At 44.6% G+C, this 20186-nt stretch overlaps 1 protein-coding gene across 4 annotated transcripts in view; it reads right to left on the bottom strand.

Annotated features, from left to right (window-relative positions):
- The window catches only part of LOC147123467 (putative E3 ubiquitin-protein ligase HERC1), a 491571-nt gene that overhangs the window by 358219 nt on the left and 113166 nt on the right, over nt 1-20186 (bottom strand). For all 4 annotated transcript variants that reach the window (XM_085973371.1, XM_085973346.1, XM_085973361.1 and 1 more), the window contains exons 16-20: nt 19747-19879; nt 17710-17901; nt 16502-16714; nt 15052-15225; nt 10599-10710 (exon numbers count right to left, since the gene is read on the bottom strand). In XM_085973371.1, the coding sequence (XP_085829497.1) occupies nt 10599-10710; nt 15052-15225; nt 16502-16714; nt 17710-17901; nt 19747-19879 (824 nt within the window). The remainder of the gene's footprint in view (nt 1-10598; nt 10711-15051; nt 15226-16501; nt 16715-17709; nt 17902-19746; nt 19880-20186) is intronic.

Raw genomic sequence — 20186 nt, 5'->3', positions numbered from 1 at the left:
GGAAAGAGGAAATGGCAAAGAAATTAAATAAATACTTTGGGCTCGATTTTAACTCAGGTGCAGGGAATTGTCGGGTTCCCCGAATTTGGTGTTTCCCACACGAATCTAAATGGGTCTGAGATTAAGGCAATTTTCACTCAATTGGCCAATTGATTTCCAACGTGTGGGAAGCCTTGGCAATTGAGTATTTCCAGTCAGAAAGTCACAGAATATGACGTCATCATTGCTGCTGCTTTTAGGGCCCACAGCAAGCCTTGCTTCTTCTGCAGGCTTCCAAGCTTCACCATTGAGATGGCACAGGAGCCTGCAGGAGCAACGGCCAGCAGGAGGGCAAATTTGATGAGGCTTCACTCCAGGCATTGCTGAATGGTGCTAGGGCCCACAGGGAGGTCCTGTTCCCTTCTTCAGGGAGGAAGAGGCCTCCCAGTCAGACCAAGGCTGTGTGGCTACAGGTGGCTGGTGAAGTCAACTCCTTGGGGCTCACACGGCGCACCTGGATGCAGTGCAGGAAAATATTCCATGACCTTCATCGCACTGGAAAAGTAAGTACTGTATGAAGTTTCCATCACCCTCAATCTGATCCCCATTGCCTTTCCTCACCAGCACTCAGCTTTAGCAATCTCTTCCTCCACATCCCACTTGAAACTCACATCCATGCAACCATACCCATTCCCTCGCTCTCTATGCTCACATTCACGTAACTATTCCACCATGCAGCCCTCACACTCCCTCTCACTCTGATGCTTTGAACACAACTGACAACACACAGGGAGGGCCCTTGGTCTTGCAACCTCACTCCATCTTTGTCTCCTTCTAAGTATCTATGCTATGCAATCTCTGCACTCACTCCTTCATTATTACTCAACCTCCACTTGTCTCCCTCATTGCAGGAAAGAGAGAGCTCACAACAGGAGAGAGCGAGCCAGGACAGGAGGAGGGCCGCCCTCATTAGCCCAGCTCACCCCCTGGGAGGAAGGCGTCCTGGAGATTGTCGGGGCTGACATAGATGCGGAAGTTGGAGAAGGAGAGACAGGTGCATCCCGCAAGCTGGTGACAGAATAGTTTTCCATCTCTCTCATTGGCATTGCATGAGTCGCTGATAATGATTCTGAAGCTACATCATATGGACTTATGATCATCTGCAAAATGCAATGTGCATGTAACCCTGGCATCACATCTCTAACTTTTTCCTTGGCTCCCCCACAGGACCATCGAGAGCCCCCGTCCCCAGTGTGCAGGAGGAAGAGCCTGAGATGCCAGACTCCTCAGAGGAATCTGCAACCTCTGAGGGCGCAGCGTCAGCAGAAATAAGCGCACCCAGCACCAGCGCAGACACTCACACCTCGATGGGACCTTTGGGACATAGAGTGGAGTTGTCACCTGGTGTATCACAGCTCACAAGTAAGCATCAGCAGATTGTGGAGACAGGGACAGCAGTGGAGAGTCCTCGTCGGAGGGCGCAGGACTCTGCCAGCTTGGCTCAGCAGCATGTCGACCTTCTGCCTCTGGGTCCATCCGTAAGATCAGAGGTGATGGAACTCCAGGCACAGATGCAGCAGTCTCTGGCAGGTTTTGTCTCCAGGGTTGCTGCGAGTGTGGAGCGAATGGAGGAGTCCATAGCGAACATGAGCAGAGCCTTTGTGGAGTCATTGGCGCATGAACGCATCAACACGGAAAGGATGGCTACCTACGTGGAAATGATTGCTGCCTCCGTGGTAAGGCTGGCTACGGTAGAGAGGAGGGCTACGGCCATGGAGGAGGTTAGTCGCCAGGGTATGGAAAACATGGTGAGTGTTCAGAATAGAATGACATCTCTTGAGGAGCGATGGGCATCTATTGAACAGAGAAACCAGACCTTCATGGAAGTCCTTCTGAGTAGGACTGCCATTGTAGATACGGGTCCCCATGGCCCCCCTGATGTGCAGCAAGGTGCTCTCAAGCCACTGGCAGGCGCGGAGGGGGAGCTGACCCATGAGAGGGAGGTCGGTGGCAGACCTCAAGAAAGTGGGGGTTCCTCTCCAAGCGCTCACACTTCCATGTCACTGCAGAGCCCTCGGTCAGAGCCCCGCCGGAGTCCACACCCAAGTGAGATAGACGTCTCAACCCCTGCACAGCCGCAGGAGCAGCAGACTGATGAGCCCTCACAGGCTCGCCACCCTAGAGGACGTCCACCAAAGGTGTCGAGACAGGAGCAGCAGGAAAGTGAGCAAGGGGCCTCCACATCTGCTGAAGCCACAGAGGAACCACTATGTAGGAGCACGCAAAGAGGAAAATAAAGCACAAGCAGTCACAAGGGTAGTCACTTGGGTGAAATGTTGTGTATTCTGTAAAAATGCCATCAGTTGTTGGTTTTGCATAAACATTCTGATGGCAACTTCTGCAGTTGTGCCATGTGTCATTTTGCGAATGGGGCTAGAGGTCCTCTAATGCCAAGAAGGGAAGGAAAAAAAGGCCTCCCATGCTTCTGGTAGATGCCTCAGTTGAGGAAGCGCTGAGTGAGGCTGGCGAGAGGGGTCTCGCAAGAGGTCACACTGGAGAAGTGTGTGAGGCTCCAACCTTCCACAGGTGTGGTTAAGCCTGGTAAAAGTTGCCCCAGGCCTGAAACAACAAAGTCCTGCCACCTGCAAATGATGACTACTCAAATCTCCTCTTTAATGGTTGACCTGCAGCTGATAGTCAGCAAGCCAATAGTGCTCACGCCAGGTTTCACAGGCGTGTTTTACGTGGGAAAAGGGTTAAGCAGGCAAGGGCCTGTTAAAATGGGATTACAAAGGCCAATGAGTGCTGCTTAAGGGTCCTAAAGACCAGTCCCGCCTGTTGCAGGCAGGACTGATTCGGTAACCATCAGACACACCTGGGTTAAAATGGCTAGGTGTCGCGAACCAGGCTTTTGGGGGGGGGGGGGGGGGGGGGTCCCGACCCCCAGGTTTTGCCATTTTAACCCCCACATGCCTCAAAGCCCGCCTGACGGCCGAGTTAAAATCGAGCCCTTTGTTTCTGTCTTCACGGAGGAAGACGCAAAAAACCTCCCAGAAATACGAGAAAACCAAGAGTGTGACGAGAATGAGGAACTTAGAGCAATTATTATTCGTAAAAAAAAGTATTAGTAAAAAAAAAAGTACTAGCAAAATTAATGGGACTAAAAGTTGATAAATCCCAAGGACCGGATGACCTACATCCTAGGGTTTTGAAAGAGGTGGCCATTGGAACAGTGGACGCATTGGTTGTCATCTTCCAAAATTCTATAGATTCTGGAATGGTTTCTGCAGATTGGAGGATAGCAAATGTAACCCCGCTATTTAAGAAAGGAGGGAGAGAGAAAACGGGGAACTACAGACCTGTTAGCCTCACATCATTAGTTGGGAAAATGCTGGAATCTATTATAAAGGATGCAATAACTGGGCACTTAGAAACTAATAGTAAGATTGGGCAGAGTCAACATGGATTTATGAAAGGGAAATCCTGTTTAACAAACCTATTGGAGTTCTTTGAGGATGTAACTAGTGGAGTAGACAAAGGGGAACTAGTAGATGTGGTGTATCTGGATTTTCAGAAGGCCTTCGATAAGGTCCCACACAAGAGATTGGTGAACAAAATTAGGGCACATGGAATTGGGGGTAATATACTAGCATGGATTGAGAATTGGTTAACAGACAGAAAACAAAGAGTAGGGATAAACGGGTCTTTTTCAGGATGGCAGGCTGTGACTAGTGGGGTACCGCAAGGATCGGTGTTTGGGCCCCAGCTATTCACAATCTATATCAATGATTTGGATGAGGGGCAAACTGTAACATTTCCAAATTTGCTGATGATACAAAGCTAGGTGGCAGCGTCAGTTGCGAAGAGGATGTGAAGAGGTTTCAAGGGGATCTCGACAGGCTCAGTGATTAGGCGAGAACATGGCAGATGGAATATAATGTGGATAAATATGAAGTTATCCACTTTGGTAGAAAAAACAGAAAGGCAGAGTATTTCCGAAACGGTGAAAGATTGGGGAATGCAGATGCTCAAAGGGACCTGGGTGTCCTTGTACATGAGTCACTGAAAGTGAATGTGCAGGTGCAGCAAGCCATTAGGAAGGCAAATGGTATGCTGGCCTTCATTACAAGAGGATTTGAGTACAGGCGTAAAGAAGTCTTACTCCAATTACAGGAAACTTTCGTTTAACTGGGAGGTTAAAAGTCCGGAAAGCTCTATCTACCGGCAAAATTCAGGAGCCGTTTCCTACAAGTTTTTTTACTTCTCGTTGCTTTTTTTCCCCCCCCAGTCAGGCTCTGCAAGGTCTGTAGCTAAGCAACAGCTTCAGCTAGAGACGCCTGCAGCTGCAGCCAACTGTTTTGAAGCTGTTGCTAAGCAACAGGGTTTGTTGATTCACACGGAGCTGAAAAGCTCTGTATGTTTTAACATTAGGGCTGGTTTATACGGCAGTTTTGATGGGACGGCACCAACTCTGTCCCGTCAGTGTCAGATACCAGAAAGTTTCCTGTATATAGGGCTTTGGTGAGATCACACCTGGAGTACTGTGTACAATTTTTGTCTCCTTACCTAAGGAAGGATACACTTGCCATAGAGGGAGTGCAACGAAGGTTCACAAGGTTGATTCCTGGGATGGCGGGACTGTCATATGAGAAGAGATTGAGTAAACCAGGCCTGTATTCTCTTGAATTCAGAAGAATGAGAGGGGATCTCATTGAAGCATACAAAATTATTACAGGGCTTGATAGGATGGATGCTGGGAGAATGTTTCCCTTAGCTGGGGAGTCTAGAACCAGGGGCCACAGCCTCATGATAAAGGGTGGGCCATTCAGGACTGAGATGAGAAGAAATTTCTTCACACAGAGGGTGGTGAATGTTTGGAATTCTCTACCCCAGGGCTGTGGAGGCTCAGTCATTGGGTATATTCAAAACAGAAGTCGATAGATTTCTGACTAGTAAGGGCATCTAGGGATATGGCGATAGGGCCGGTGAATGGAGTTGAAGATCAGCTATGATCTCATTGAATGGCGAAGCAGGCTCGAAGGGCCAAATGGCCTACTCCTGCTCCTATTTCTTATGTTCTTGCATTTATATAGCGCCTTTCACGTCGTCCCAAAGCGCTTTACAGCCAAGGAAGTACTTTTGAAGTTGAGTCACGATTGTAATGTAGGAAACGCAGCAGCTAATTTATGCACAGCAAGCTCCCACAAACAGAAACGTGATAATGACCAGATAATCTGCTTTTTAGTGATGTTGATTGAGGGTTAAATATTGGCCAGGACACCGGGGGATAACTCCCCTGCTCTTCTTAAAAATAGTGCCATGGGATCTTATACGTCCACCCGAGTGTGCAGATGGGGCCTCGGCTTAACATCTAATGAACAAATAACCTCCTGGAGATGTCAGGGAACATAGGGTCTAATGAGAGGGAGGACCTGAAAGAAATCAGTATTTGTAGGGAAATGGTGTTAGGGAAATTGACGGGATTGAAGGCCGATAAATCCCCAGTGTCTGATAATCTACATCCTAGGGTACTTAAGGAAGTGGCCCTAGAAATAGTAGATGCATTGCTGGTCATCTTCCAAAATTCGATAGGCTCTGGAACAGTTCCCATGGATTGGAGGGTAGCTAATGTTACCCCACTATTCAAAAAAGGTGGTAGAGAGAAAACGGGGAATTATAGACCAGTAAGCCTGACATCGGTAGTGGGGAAAATGCTAGAGTCCATTATAAAAGATGTAATAGCAGAGCACTTGGAAAACAGTGACAGGATCAGACAAAGTCAACATGGATTTACAAAAGGTAAATTGTACTTGACTAATCTACTGGAATTTTTTTGAGGATGTAACTGGTAGAATAGATAAGGGAGAACCAGTGGATGTGGTGTACTTGGACTTTCAGAAGGCTTTCGATAAGGTCCCACATAAGAGATAAGCGTGTAAAGTTAAGGCATGTGGGATTGGGGGCAAGGTACTGACTTGGATAGAGAACTGGTTGGCAGACAGGAAGCAAACAGTTGGAATAAACGGGTCTTTTTCCGAGTGGCAGGCAGTGACTAGTGGGGTACCGCAGGGATCGGTCCTAGGACCCCAGCTATTCACAATATATATTAATGATCTAGACGAGGGAACTAGATGTAATATCTCCAAGTTTGCAGACGACACAAAACTGGGTGGGCGTGTGTGCTGCGAGGAGGATGCCGAGAAACTCCAGTATGATTTGGACAGGTTGGGTGATTAGGCAGAAGCATGGCAGATGCAGTATAATGTGGATAAATGCGAGGTTATCCACTTTGGTGGCAAAAACAGGAAGGCAGATTATTATCTGAATGGCAATAGATTGAGAGAAGGGGAAGTGCAACGAGACCTGGGTGTCCTTGTGCACCAGTCGCTGAAGGTAAGCATGTAGGTGCAGCAGGCAGTTAAGAAGTCAAATGGTATGTTGGCCTTCATAGCGAGAGGGTTCGAGTACAGGAACAAGGATGTCTTGCTGCAGTTGTACAGGGCCTTGGCGAGACCACACCTTGAGTATTGTGTGCAGTTTTGGTCGCCTTATCTGAGGAAGGATGTTCTTGCCATGGAAGGAGTGCAGCGAAGATTCACTAGACTGATACCTGGGATGGCAGGAATGACGTATGAGGAGAGATTGGGTCGATTGGGCTTATACTCGCTGGAGTTTAGAAGAATGAGAGGGGATCTCATTGAAACTTATAAAATTCTAACAGGACTAGACAGACTCGATGCAGGAAGGATGTTTCCAATAGCCGGGGAGTCCAGAACCAAGGGTCACAGTCTAAGGATAAGGGGTAAGCCATTTAGAACAGAGATGAGGAGGAATTTCTTCACCCAGAGAGTGGTGAACCTGTGGCATTCTCTACCACAGAAGGCAGTGGAGGCCAATTCATTAAATATATTCAAGAAGGAGTTGGATATATTTCTTAAGGCTAAAGGGATCAAGGGATATGGGGAGAAAGCAGGGACAGGGTACTGAATTTGGATGATCAACCATGATCTCATTGAATGGCGGAGCAGGCTAGAGGGGCCAAATGTCCTACTCCTGCTCCTATCTTCTATGTTTCTATGTCTCATCCGAAAGACGGTAACTCTGACATTGCAGCACTCCCTCGGTACTGCGCTGGAGTATCAGCTTAGATTTTTTTGGGCTCAAGTCTCTGAAGTGGGACTTAAACCCGCAACCTTCTGACTCAGCGGTGAGGGTGTTACCAACTGAGCACAGCTGACAGAGCCAAGGATCCTTGTATGCTTTTTTAACAGTCTTCTCAACTTGTCCTGCCACCTTCAAAGATTTATGTATGTACACTCCCAGGTTTCTCTGTTCCTGCACCCCCTTTAGAATTGTTCCATTTAGTTTATATTGCCACTCCTCATTCTTCCTACCAAAATGCATCACTTCACACTTCTCTGCATTAAATTGCATCTGCCATGTCTGCCCACTTCACCAGTTTGCCTATGTCCTCCGGATGTCTGTTACTATCCTCCTCATCTGCAAATGCTGAAATTATGCCAGTGTACCCTCCAGGTTATTAATATATATCACAAAGAGCAGTGGTCCTAATACCGACCCCTGGGAGACACTACTGTATACTTTCTTCCAGTCTGAAAAACTGTTCACTACTACTTTCTGCTACCCATTTCTTAGCCAATTCCATATCCACATTGCCACTGCCCCATTAATCCCATGGCCTTCAATTCTGCTAACAAGTCTGTTATGTGGTACTTTATCAAACGTCTTTTGAAAGTCCATATGCACAGCATCAGCAAAGAGCTCAATCAAGTTAGTCAAACACAATTTGCCTTTAACAAATTTGTGCTGGCAAATTACTATTCATTTTGTCTCGGATTATTGTCTCAAAGTTTCCCACCACGAATGTTTGACTGACTGTCATAGAGTCATAGAGTTATACAGCACAGAAAGAGGCCCTTCGGCCCATCGTGTCTGCGCCGTCCATCAAGCCCTGTCCAATCTAATCCCATTTTCCAGCATTTGGTCCATAGCCTTGTATGCAATGGCATTTCAAGTGCTCATCCAAATGCTTCTTGAATGTTGTGAGGGTTCCTGCCTCTACCACCCTTTCAGGCAGTGAGTGCCAGACTCCAACCCCCCTCTGGGTGAAAAAGTTCCTCCTCAAATCCCCTCTAAACCTCCTGCCCCTTACCTTGAATCTATGCCCCCTTGTTATTGACCCCCCTACTAATGGGAAAAGTTCCTCTTTATCTACCCTATCTATGCCCCTCATCATTTTGTACACCTCAATCAGGTCCCCCCTAGCCTTCTTTGCTCCAAGGAAAAAAACCCCAGCCTGTTTAGTCTTTCTTCCTAGCTGAGGCGCTCCATCCCAGGTAACATCCTGGTGAATCTTCTCTGCACCCTCTCCAAAGCAATCACATCCTTCCTATAGTGAGGCGACCAGAACTGCACACAGTACTCCAGCTGTGGCCTTACCAGCGTTTTGTACAGCTCCATCATAACCTCCCTGCTCTTATATTCTATGCCTCGGCTAATGAAGGCAAGTATCCCATATGCCTTTTTAACCACCTTATCTACCTGTTCCGCTGCCTTCAGGGATCTACGTACATGTGCACCAAGGTCCCTCTGACCCTCTGTACTTCCTAGGGTCCTACCACTCATTGTGTATTCCCTTGCCTTATTTGTCCGTCCAAAATGCATCACCTCGCACTTTTCAGGGTTAAATTCCATTTGCCACTTTTCCGCCCATCTGACCAACCCGTTTATATCGTCCTGTAGCCTGAGGCTTTCCTCCTCGCAATTTACCACCCCACCAATTTTTGTGTCATCTGCGAACTTACTGATCATACCTTTTACATTCTCATCCAAATCATTTATGTAGATCACAAACAGCAAGGGACCCAGCGCCGATCCCGGAGGTACCCCACTGGACACAGGCTTCCAGTCACAAAAGCAACCTTCGACCATCCTGCCACTCAGCCAGTTTAGGATCCAACGTGCCAAGGCACCCTGGATCCCATGGGCTCTTACCTTCTTGACCAGTCTCCTATGCGGGACTTTGTCAAAAGCCTTACTGAAGTCCATGTATACCACATCCACAGCATTTCCCTCATCCACACACCTAGTCACCCCCTCGAAAAATTCAATCAGATTTGTCAGACATGATTTACCCTTGACAAAGCCATGCTGACTATCCCCGATTAATCCTTGCCTCTCCAAGTGGAGACTAATTTTGTCCCTCAGAATTTTTTCCAATAATTTCCCTACCACAGATGTTAGGCTCACTGGCCTGTAATTCCCTGGTTTATCCCTGCTACCCTTCTTGAATAATGGTACTACGTTAGCTGTTCTCCAGTCCTCTAGTACATCCCCTGTGGCCAGAGAGGTTCTGAAAATTTGTGTCAGAGCCCCTGCAATCTCCTCCTTTGCCTCACACAGCAGCCTGGGATACATCTCGGCCGGGCCTGGGGATTTATCCACTTTTTGGCCTGCTAAAACCGCTAGTACCTCCTCCCTCTCGATGCTAATATGTTCAAGTATATCACAGTCCCCCTGCCCGATTTCTATGTCTGCATCGTCTTTCTCCATAGTGAACACAGATGCAAAAAATTCATTTAAAACCCCGCCTACATCATCTGGCTCTACACACAGATTGCCACTTTGGTCCCTAATGGGCCCTACCCTTTCCCTGGTTATCCTCTTGCCCTTAATATACTTATAAAACATCTTAGGATTTTCCTTTATTTTGCTCGCCAGTGTTATTTCATGGCCCCTCCTCGCCCTCTTAATTTCTTTTTTAAGTATGCCCCTGCACTTTTTATACTCCTCTAGGGCTTCCTCCATCTTTAGTCTTTTGTAACTGCCAAAAGCCCCCCTTTTTTTCCCTAATGCATTTTTGTATATCCCTTGTCATCCAAGGTTCCCTTTGCTTGTTGGTCCCACCCTTGACCTTTACTGGTCTATAACTGCCAGGTTTATCCCTCTCCCCTTTTTTGAACAGGGGTGTAACATTTGCAATCCTCCAGTCCTCTGGCACCGCTCCCATATCTAAGGAGGATTGGAAGATTGTGGCCAGAGGCTCAGTTATCTCCACCCTTACTTCCCTCAGCAACCTAGGATGCATCCCATCCGGATCAGGTGACTTTTCTACTTTGAGCACTGCCAACCTTTTAAGTACCTCCGCTTTATCTATTTTTATCCTATCCAATTTCTCTACTACCTCGTCCTTTACTGTGACATTGGCAGCATCCTCTTTTGTTGAAGGTTTGTGAAGACAGATGCAAAGTACTAATTAGTACCTCAGCCATGACATCTGCCTCCACAAGATCATCTTTTTAGTCTCTAATTGGTCCCACCTTACCTTTGACTACCCTTCTATTTTATGTTACCCGCTAATCTATTCTCATACACTCTCTTTGCCCCTCTTATTTCCTTTTTCAGTTCTCCTCTAATTTCTATATTCAGCTTGTTTTTTTTTTACAGTATTATGAGCCTGACATTTATCACAAGCCTCCTTTTTCGGTTTCATTTTAATTGTTATATATCTTTAGTCATCCAGGGAGCTCTAGCTTTGATGCCCTTGCTTTCCCTCTTGTGGGAATGTGTCTAGTCTTCCAAACATTTACTCAAATTACCGGTCATCTTTGCAGGCCTCTTGCAATAATCCTGTGTGCTTGAGTAATACCGCAAGGACAAATCGGGACACTGTGTCCAGCAAAGGATCTCCACTCGCACCATGTTCCCACTCTGAAACAAAGAAAGAAAGAAAGACTTACATTTATATAGAGCCTTTCACGACCACCGGACGACTTTACAGCCAATGAAGTACTTTTTTGGAGTGTACTCACTGTTGTAATGTGGGAAACGCGGTAGCCAATTTGCACACAGCAAAGTCCCAGAAATAGCAATGTGATAATGACCAGATAATCTGTTTTTGTTATGTTAATTGAGGGATAAATATTAGCCAGAACACTGGGGATAACTCCCCTGCTCTTCTTCGCAATATTGCCATGGGATCTTTTACGCCTACCTGAAAGAGCAGACGGCGGCCTCGGTTTCACGTCTCATCTGACAGACGGCACCTCTGACAGTGCAGCACTGCACTGGAGTGTCAGCCTAGCTTTATGTGCTCAAGTCCCTGGAGTGGGACTTGAACCCACAACCTTCTGACTCAGAGGCGAGTGTACTACCAACTGAGCCACAGCTGAGACTCAGGTTTAAAGCAATTTAAACATTTTTTTTAATGTAAGGAGGAATATTTCTTACATAGCCTATTCTGAAAAATATCACTTCACAACTACTAGTCAAGCTATTTATTAAACAGTAGCCTTTACTTTACTTGTTCTTGGGATGTGGGTGATATCTCTAGTTGTCCAGAAGGCCTTAAAAGTCTTCCATAGTATGGGAGTGGAACCATATATCGGCCAGTCTGGGTAGGAGTGGCAGGTTCTGCTCCCTGAAGGATATTAGTGAATTAGTTGGGTCTTTATGATAAACATGCAGCTTTCATGGTAAATTCTTGATGCCAGCCGACAAATTACCAGATTTATTACATTCAATTTCACAACTTGCCACGGTAGGATTTAACCTCATGACCTCTGGGTTGCTCGTTCAATACCATAACCACTAGGCTACTGTACCCTTACAAGCTGTACTAAAAGCTTGGTTGAAGAGGTAGTTTTTAAGGAGGGTCTTAAAAGGAGGAGAGATGGTGGAGTTTAATGAGGAAATTCCAAAGAGTAGAATATACATGGCTGAAAACACAGCTGCCAATAGTAGGGTGAAGGAGGGGAGGGGGTGCACAAGAGGCCAGAGTCAGAGGAAAGGAGTGTTCAAGCTGAGTGGTGGGGGCGGGGGAAGGGAATGGAAGGGGTAATATGGTTAAAGGAGATTACAGCGATAAGGAGTGGCGAGTGATTTAAAGACAAGGACAAGAATTTTGAAATTGAGACATTGGGGAAAGGGAAGCCAATGTAGGTTAGCAAGAATAAGAGTGATGCTGAACTTGGTGCAAGATAGGATAGACGCAGAGGAATTTTGGATGAGCTGGAGATCATGGCGAGTGTAGCATGGAATGCTGCCTGGCGTCCTTTGGAGTAATTAAGTCTGGAGGTGAAGAAGGACGAGGGTTTAAGCAGCGGATGGGTGGATATAGGGGTAGATACACGCAATGGTCTGGAGGACCCGAACTTACTGTTACAGCCTAAGAAAAGACATGCTTTGAGTTTTGCACTGAGAAAAACAGATCTTAATGTAATCTATAATTACATTAAAAAGCACTTGAAAGCTCTTTTCTTGTGAAATCTTGGCTCTAAGAAAGTTCTAAATTGCATGGTCCAGCTTGTTTGAAATCATTTGGAAAATCAAACAAAACAAATACTTCTAGTTGTTGCACTGATAGAATCATATTGATGCATCCTGGGAGATTCTCCACAGTGCACCAAGAATAATAATCAGGCTTTTAAGGGAAGCTGAGGCCTCAAAATAAAATCATTAATTACGGTACTCAGAAATTCTAAACACAAACTTTACAGGTAAGTTTAATCACATTATTGTGAATTATGTAATTTCAATGTTTTGTATCAGAAACTTTATTCTGAACCTTATGTGGGAAAGAAAAATAACAGACTCGGGGAAAAATTTGGTTGCTTTGCGCCTCCCGTTGGCGCTAGTGGGTCGCAAAGCAACTAGCGCCCGGCGATGTTTGCGCCACTCGCGAAATTGACCAGACATTTTGCGGCGGCGCTAAACACTACCGCCACGATCTCCTGCACCCGCAGATCGTGATGTCAGTTGAGCATGCAATGCCCCGGAAGCGCCCCGGACCGGATATTGAGTGGCACCCCCTGCTTTACCACCTGCCGCTAGCAACAAGGGGAGCATTTTGTAGTCGGGAAGGGACTGGGGGAGCACGATTTAAAGGCAACCGCTTCCTGCCTTTTTTTGCATTTTTGCACCACGCATTCTGAGAGAGAGACTTCTGGAGAGATTCGACGTTGTGTGAAGGAGTTTTGGGTACCGAGCAGCACTTTGCAGGTTCATTTTGATTTGACCTTCCTTGCATCGATTTAGGAGAGACTATGGGGGCTGCACTCTGAGCAGTTTCCCCGCACCTCTCCATTGTTCTTTCCAGCAGATTTGATAGCCAGGTCTCTCCAGGCCAAGATTCCAGGCTGCAATGAGCAGGATGTGGATGGAGAGCAAGATCAACCCTCCCCTTTAGGAACTGGCCGACGCCATTGTGTCCGTGTTCCACTGCTGACTGACATCACCTGAGCTTCGCCAGCGCTCTGAGGTAGCGCCTCGCTCCTCGGCATTAGCGCCTTAAGAGAGGTGTGTAGCGCCTGATTTAGCACTCCAATCACCTCCAGGGGCGTTAGAAGCCAAGTTTGCAGTCGGAGGCAATAATTAGCGGCAGGCGCTAAACTTTGCGCCCAGCCGATGATTGCGCCCGAAACGGGGCAATACCGAATTTCTCCCCCTAAAGGTTTGTAAAAAAACAAATATTTTGAGCGATTTGATTCAGTTTCCATTTTTTTTTTTTTAAACTGGCAGATTTTCATCACTTCTCATAGTTGAGAGTTCTAATTTAGGATTGGGGCTATTTTCGTTAGAAGAAAAGATATTATGGGATGATTTGATACTGATGTTTAATATTCTAAAAGGATGGGACATATTAGATATCCAGACTTTGCAGTGATTTAGGGGGTTAAAATGAGGGGAAATAGATATATTGGTTTACACAGAAAGTTGGGAGGCTGTGGAATGCACGAGAGTTACTGATTGAAGCAGAAACCAGATCAACATTAAAGAATAGGTTAGATAGTTAGAAGAAAAAGGGAATAAAGGGATGCAGAGTGGGCACATCGGATTAAGACTACTGATCGTGTGGAGGATAAACATCAACTTGGACTGGTTGGGTCAAACGGCTTCTTTTTGTGTTGTAATTTCTGTGAGATTATGAAATTTAGGCCAATCAGTTGTGAAATAGGAAATATGATGTTAGAGGGAAAGATGGTCAATCGCATCATTTTTATATATATTTTTTTTTTTGAGAAATAGAGAATGAGAACTTTAATAAGGAACGTAACCCAAAAAAACACCAAACAACAAGGGGCCTAAAATATACATGAACAATCCCATCATGGATCTACCTCACTCATGAGGGAAAATTCTGTACAATTGCTCCCTGATTCCCAAGGGTAAATCGAAGAAAATCTAATTTAAATCCACAGTTACACAATTCAACCCAATCTGTCACTAACAACATTCCCCTTCCTCCCAGCAGCATAGGAATATCATGATTCACCAGACTGACGAAGATTCACCAGGCTGACGAAGATTCACCAGGCTGATGCCTGGGATGGCAGGAATGACGTATGAGGTGAGATTGGGTCGATTGGGCTTGTACTCGCTGGAGTTTAGAAGAATGAGAGGGGATCTCATTGAAACTTATAAAATTCTGACAGGACTAGACAGACTAGATGCTGGAAGGATGTTCCTGATGGCGGGGGAGTCCAGAACCAGGGGTCACAGTCTAAAGATAAGGGGTAAGCCATTTAGGACTGAGATGAGGAGGAATTTCTTCACCCAGAGAGTGGTGAACCTGTGGAATTCTCTACCACAGAAGACAGTTGAGGCCAATTCACTAAATATATTCAAGAAGGAGTTGGATATATTTCTTAAGGCTAAAGGGATCAAGGGATATGGGGAGAAAGCAGGGACAGGGTACTGAATTTGAATGATCAGCCATGATCACATTGAATGGCGGAGCAGGCTCGAGGGGCCGAATGGCCTACTCCTGCTCCTATCTTCTATGTTTCTATGTTTTGCATGAAGTACTTTAATTGCCAACTAAATCCATGCCTACAACCACCTACCCTGTTCCCAACCAGCTATAAATCCAGCTCTATTTTAAAGGAATTAACATGAAATATTCCAGAATTAAATCGAGTCTGTCTAAAGTTATTCTCAACCAACTACTTGACTTGCAGTGAATGACATCAAAATAATAAAACTAACATTCAGAAAAGTTAGAGGAGGGAGAAAACTGCATTAAATGAAACTACATTAACAAGTGAGAGTTACCACTGCTGTTGGCGTAGACCTGCATTCTGCTCCAGATTTTGTACCCTGGTTCTATTGAAGTACCCAGTGCGATGTCTAGAAGTGCTGCAGTGTCTTCAGAAACTCGGAACTCAAAAGACTTCCGTTCCACAGAGCCAGCCAATGCCTTCCCAGTGAGACAATTCATGTATGAATCTGTAGCGAGAAAGAACAAAGATCTTTGAAAAATATCTTAAAGAATTTTTATCTACTGAAAAAAGTTTGCACTTTGTAAACATTGTGCACAATAATAAGCATCTTTTGGGTTCACATAATGCACTCATTAATAAGAATTTGTTTGTTCCTCATTTGATCTATTACAGAATCAAATACATGGCTGAGAAAGTTTACATGCTTAAGAAAAAATGTAACAATAATTTTTAAGTGCATGTATGTAACAGTATAGAAGTAGGGAGGTCAGAGGTTATATTCTGGATGTGCACAGCAAGCAAGGTGTACATTCTAGAAGGTGGTCATCCCACAGTTTGAAAGGGAAAAGACAAGAGAGTTGGATAATACTGAGAAGGGAAGGGGTTGGGTGACCACACACAGGAGGAAGAGTCAGGAAAGCTGTAGGAGTCTGGACTTTTACAATACAATGCTGAATACCAACAGGAACCGTAAGAAATTACTTGACAGAACCACAAACTGTCATCTGGGGAAACAGACGCTAGGTGAACAGTTTAGATTTAACTACTTCATACAGAGTACAGTGAATGTGTGAAACAGACTCTGTGTGACGTAGTTAAATCTAAATGCTGGGTAATGTCAGTAAATTCAAGAGAGAGTTTTTGTGAAAGAGATAAGTGATGAGGGGTACAGGTGATAGAACACAGTGCCCTTTTTGAAAAGAGCTATTTTACATTTATATAGTACTTTTCATGTCCTCAGGACACCTGAAAGCACTTCACAGCACTTAACTTTTGAGTGTAATCATTCTTGTTTTTGTAGGCAAACAGGACAGCCAATTTGTATCCAACAAGATCCCATGAACAACAATGAGACAAAAGACCAGTTAATCGGTTTTTGTTCAAAAACTTCCCATGTGTCCTTAAATGACCAGTTAAACAGTTTTTGTTCAAAAACTTCTCTAGTGTCCACCAAAAAATATATGCACATATCAAAATAACTTGAAATTTATTTTAAAAATTAAGCTGTCCGATTGGACCTTATCTCCAGTCATCTGGTGACATCACTGATGGAGAGCAGCCCCATGCATTGGCTCTAGTCTAGGAGCTGATCTGTGAGAACCCATCAACAACCAGTTTCTCAAACATAAAATCCTTTGATCATCAAAAAATTAACGTGAAGGTGCAAAGAAAATTACACAGAACCTGTAGTACTGGATTAAAACCCCTGATAGAAGCTCAGTCAAGACATAGTCTGTTACATTTTTTAAATGGTACAAATGAGGTTAAAAATATCAGCCTACCAAGTTGTTCAGAGTCAATTTCAAGGCCATTGCTGAGGAGCTGGCTTTGTAGCCAGTACGCCGAGTTCACTTCTTCTGGTGAACAAAGAGGACCTTGCAGCATTTCTCCAAGACACTGTCCAACAGTAAAGGAAATGGTTCGTTCCATATCAATCAGCCAAATCCAAGACTTAACATCTGCAGGAATGGATTTTTCCGAATTGTTTCCAGATTCTAAGGAATATAAGTTATGCACAACTTACCTTACTGAATTATAATATGCATGCATTCTACTAAATTTCTCAAATGGTGCACAAGCCAACACACTATTGGACCATAACTTGCTGTGAAAGTAACGGCGAGGCTAATAGCGCTTGGCATTACTTATGTGCAAATGCTACGGCAACTTCAGGCAAGGTCAAATGCGAGGTTAAACGTGGAAATCCAAAAGTTGCTGTCCGGGATGCACCACTCTGCCGTTAGCTTCGGAAGACATCTGCCTCACCACTGAAATGCATTGAACGGCGTGAAGTTGCTGTACTTGCACAGTAGATAGGAACAACCTCGCCACTTGTGTCATTGCAAAACATAAGTGACATTCTCGTCGTATTTTGGAGAGCAGTACAGCAACTGAGCCGGTGCAACCTTGAAGACAGGTCATCTAACCTCTAGATAACAGTCTGCCTGTTCTCCGAGACTGAGCGTAGGAATATCATATTCTTTACACGAGGCATTTCTGCACACCTCGGAATTACATGGGTTTGGTTTTCCCTGTACTAACAATTACCAACACTGTGTCCTAATTTGTCACAGTTGAAGCACCCGAGATCTCTGCCATCACCCCATGAGGCCATATTCTGCGACACATCTCCCCAGTTCTCAGGGCCATGATCACACACCGGGTTGGGTGGGTCTTCCACCGGCTGACCAGTGGGAGGAATGAGGCAATCATTTTTTTTTTTAAATGGTACAAATGGCCTGTCTGGGACCCACAATGTAGCTGCCAGAGACTAATAGCTTCAGTATAAGGGCACTTAAATCCACTGCTCTGCATAACAACCTGATTTTCTACCTGAAATAAACTACTTTCTTCCAGCCCCTTTTGGATTTAATTTTTTTTTAAATAACACAGCAATAACAGAAAGGCTTGTTTGTAACACCTACAACTTCTTTTGAAAAGAACACATCAGTAAAGTGACAAAGAAACCAGATTAAATAACCACACTAACCATGCATCATCCATTCAAGCTCCTGCTCCTCCAGTAACAAAGCAGCTGGTAAAAGACGGTTTAGACGATCAAGAGGTTGAAGCAGATCTAGAAGCTTGCCCAGCAAAGGTCGTACAATGCTAACAGGTAGCAACAGAAGGGAGTAAATCACCTGGCACAAAATACTTCCAGCTGCAGAGTTAAAAAGAATACCTAAAAGGAAAAAAAGTATTTAAATGAGAACAAGATGTTAAAGCAGCAAAGTTTTCAGTAGTCACCGATCAGAATGCTGACTTTTATATCTACTACAGCTGGTTTCTTTTTTTTCTATTAAATAATAATACAAACTTAACAACTTAGTCATTAATTCAAAATACTGTGTGACACAAAACATTAAGCAGATAGTTTACGCAGCACTGTAATCTGGCAATATAACTTAATTCTATACCAAGGAACTGTGCCCAATTTATTTTCCCACCGTGTGAACTATTAATATAATTAAATACTGAAAAAGATTCACTTTTTTGCTTAAAAATAATCCTCAAAAGCATTAATAGCTTTATGAACAGCTTTTTTAAAAACATGTGTAATTTATTCAGATGTATACATAAAATTAAAAAAAACCCTTTCATTTATCCAGTGCCTTATCATATCATTTAGAACATCGCTAAACACATGACGTACAATAAATTACACTGGTACAATAACTGATATGTAGGCGAACATGGAAGTCAGTTTCACAAGATTCCACAAAGAGCATAGAGTCATAGGGGGCAATTTTGTGAATGGGGGCGCATTGGAGGCGGGACTGCTGCTTGTCGGGTTGATGTCCTGCCTCCATCGATTTGTGGCCAACCCACGCTATTTTCCCTTGATTGACCTTGTTAAGCCCGCCCAACAGGCTTAGCAGGCCAATTAAGGGAAAGCCGGTTGCAGAGCACGTCAACGTAGGACATGTCATGTCAAAAATTTTTGACAGATGAATTGTCATCGTTTGACAGCTCTGTGAAGCTGTCAAACAGTGACAATCTCTGCAGTTTGATGAGGTCTTGCATACAAGACCTCATCAACCTTCTTTCTTATACAGAAATTAGATGTTTGTTGCATCTGAGAATGCAATGGCCACCTGTCATTCCCAACACGTAGGTGCGAGTCTCTCCGCATAGAAACTGACTGAAGCCTGCAGGAAGAAGCAAAAGGTAAGTACACTTTTAAAAACACTTTGCACTTACCTCAGATACTCACCTCTATACTCTCGCACCCATCACTACCTTCACACCACACTTTTGCACCACCCCACCCCACCCCTCCGACGACCCAGTACTCGCCTCGCTGTGCTGGAGGGTTTTGGAGCCTTTGGGAAGCCTGCACTTGAGGGCAAAATGGTGATAATCCTATTTTCTGCCTGTTAACTGTGTGTTAACTGGCAGTTAATAGGCTTTAATCTTTCCCTGCCTCCAAGGAGACGGGACCCGGCGCGGGACAGCAACCCGCCTCCTGGGAAGATGATATGGAGGCGGGTTGGGCACCCGCCCCCAAATTCTGCCATTTTCCTGGCAGTCCCGCCTCCATAGGGCTGGCAAAATCGCCCCCATAGAGTCATAGAGCAATGAAATTATTGACCGGTTAATCTATTTTATGCATATTGGTGCGGTAGGGATATTGCTCTGGAAACCAGGAGAACTCTCTGCTCTTCCTCAAATAGTACCATGAAATCTTTAATATATACTTAAACCATCTGAACAGGCATATGCATTCTTGGTTTAACGCCTCATCTGAAGGGTGGCACCAGTGATGTGATGTGGTATTACAGAGGTGGAAGTAACTGATTTTTATGCTGGAAAGAATATAGGGTCAGAAATTCAAATTAAGGTCAAATAGGATGCTGAGGTTGTGAACACTCTGGTTCAGCCTGGGTCAATGGCTAAGAGAGGGATGTAGTCAGTGGCAAGGGTACAGAGCTTGTGGCATAGGGCCAAAGAACTGTTTATATTATAATGGAAAACAAGAGCTGTATTTTTGTGAAGATAGCTGCACAGGATAAGGTGGGGTTCTTACCGTGCAATTTTTCTGTGACACTTTTATCCAGCAAGCTTTCTTTCAGAAGAACAGCAGATCGCCTGTAGGTATCGGACGCATACAGCAGCAGCAAGTGTAAATGCTTATGCAGCAGATCTACATTTAACTGCTCCTAAAATAAATAATATTGCAATCAACCTGTACAGTTTCATAAAATGATTCTTGCAGCAGAACTATAGGAACAAAGAAAGCTGATCTCAAAATACACGGATAGAATTTCCAGTGTAACTTCGGTGGGGGATTAGCGGAAACCCCAGAGAAAAGATGTAAATGGCCATTTCTCAGAAGTTTCTGTCAATCTTCTGCCTAAGTTATCCCTACGGAAATTCCAGGAAATATTATCTGCTGCAAATTATGCCCAGTAAACCAGCAGTAATGTAATGACAACTTAATATTTCAGTGTGAAAACTATGAAATAC

This window comes from Somniosus microcephalus, chromosome 2 (assembly GCF_052327205.1).
Source record: "Somniosus microcephalus isolate GS21.2 chromosome 2, FLI_Smic_1.0, whole genome shotgun sequence".
Classification (NCBI taxonomy): Eukaryota; Metazoa; Chordata; class Chondrichthyes; order Squaliformes; family Somniosidae; genus Somniosus; species Somniosus microcephalus.
Note: the sequence above shows the minus strand (reverse complement) of the source record. Positions and strands in the feature narration are given on the sequence as shown.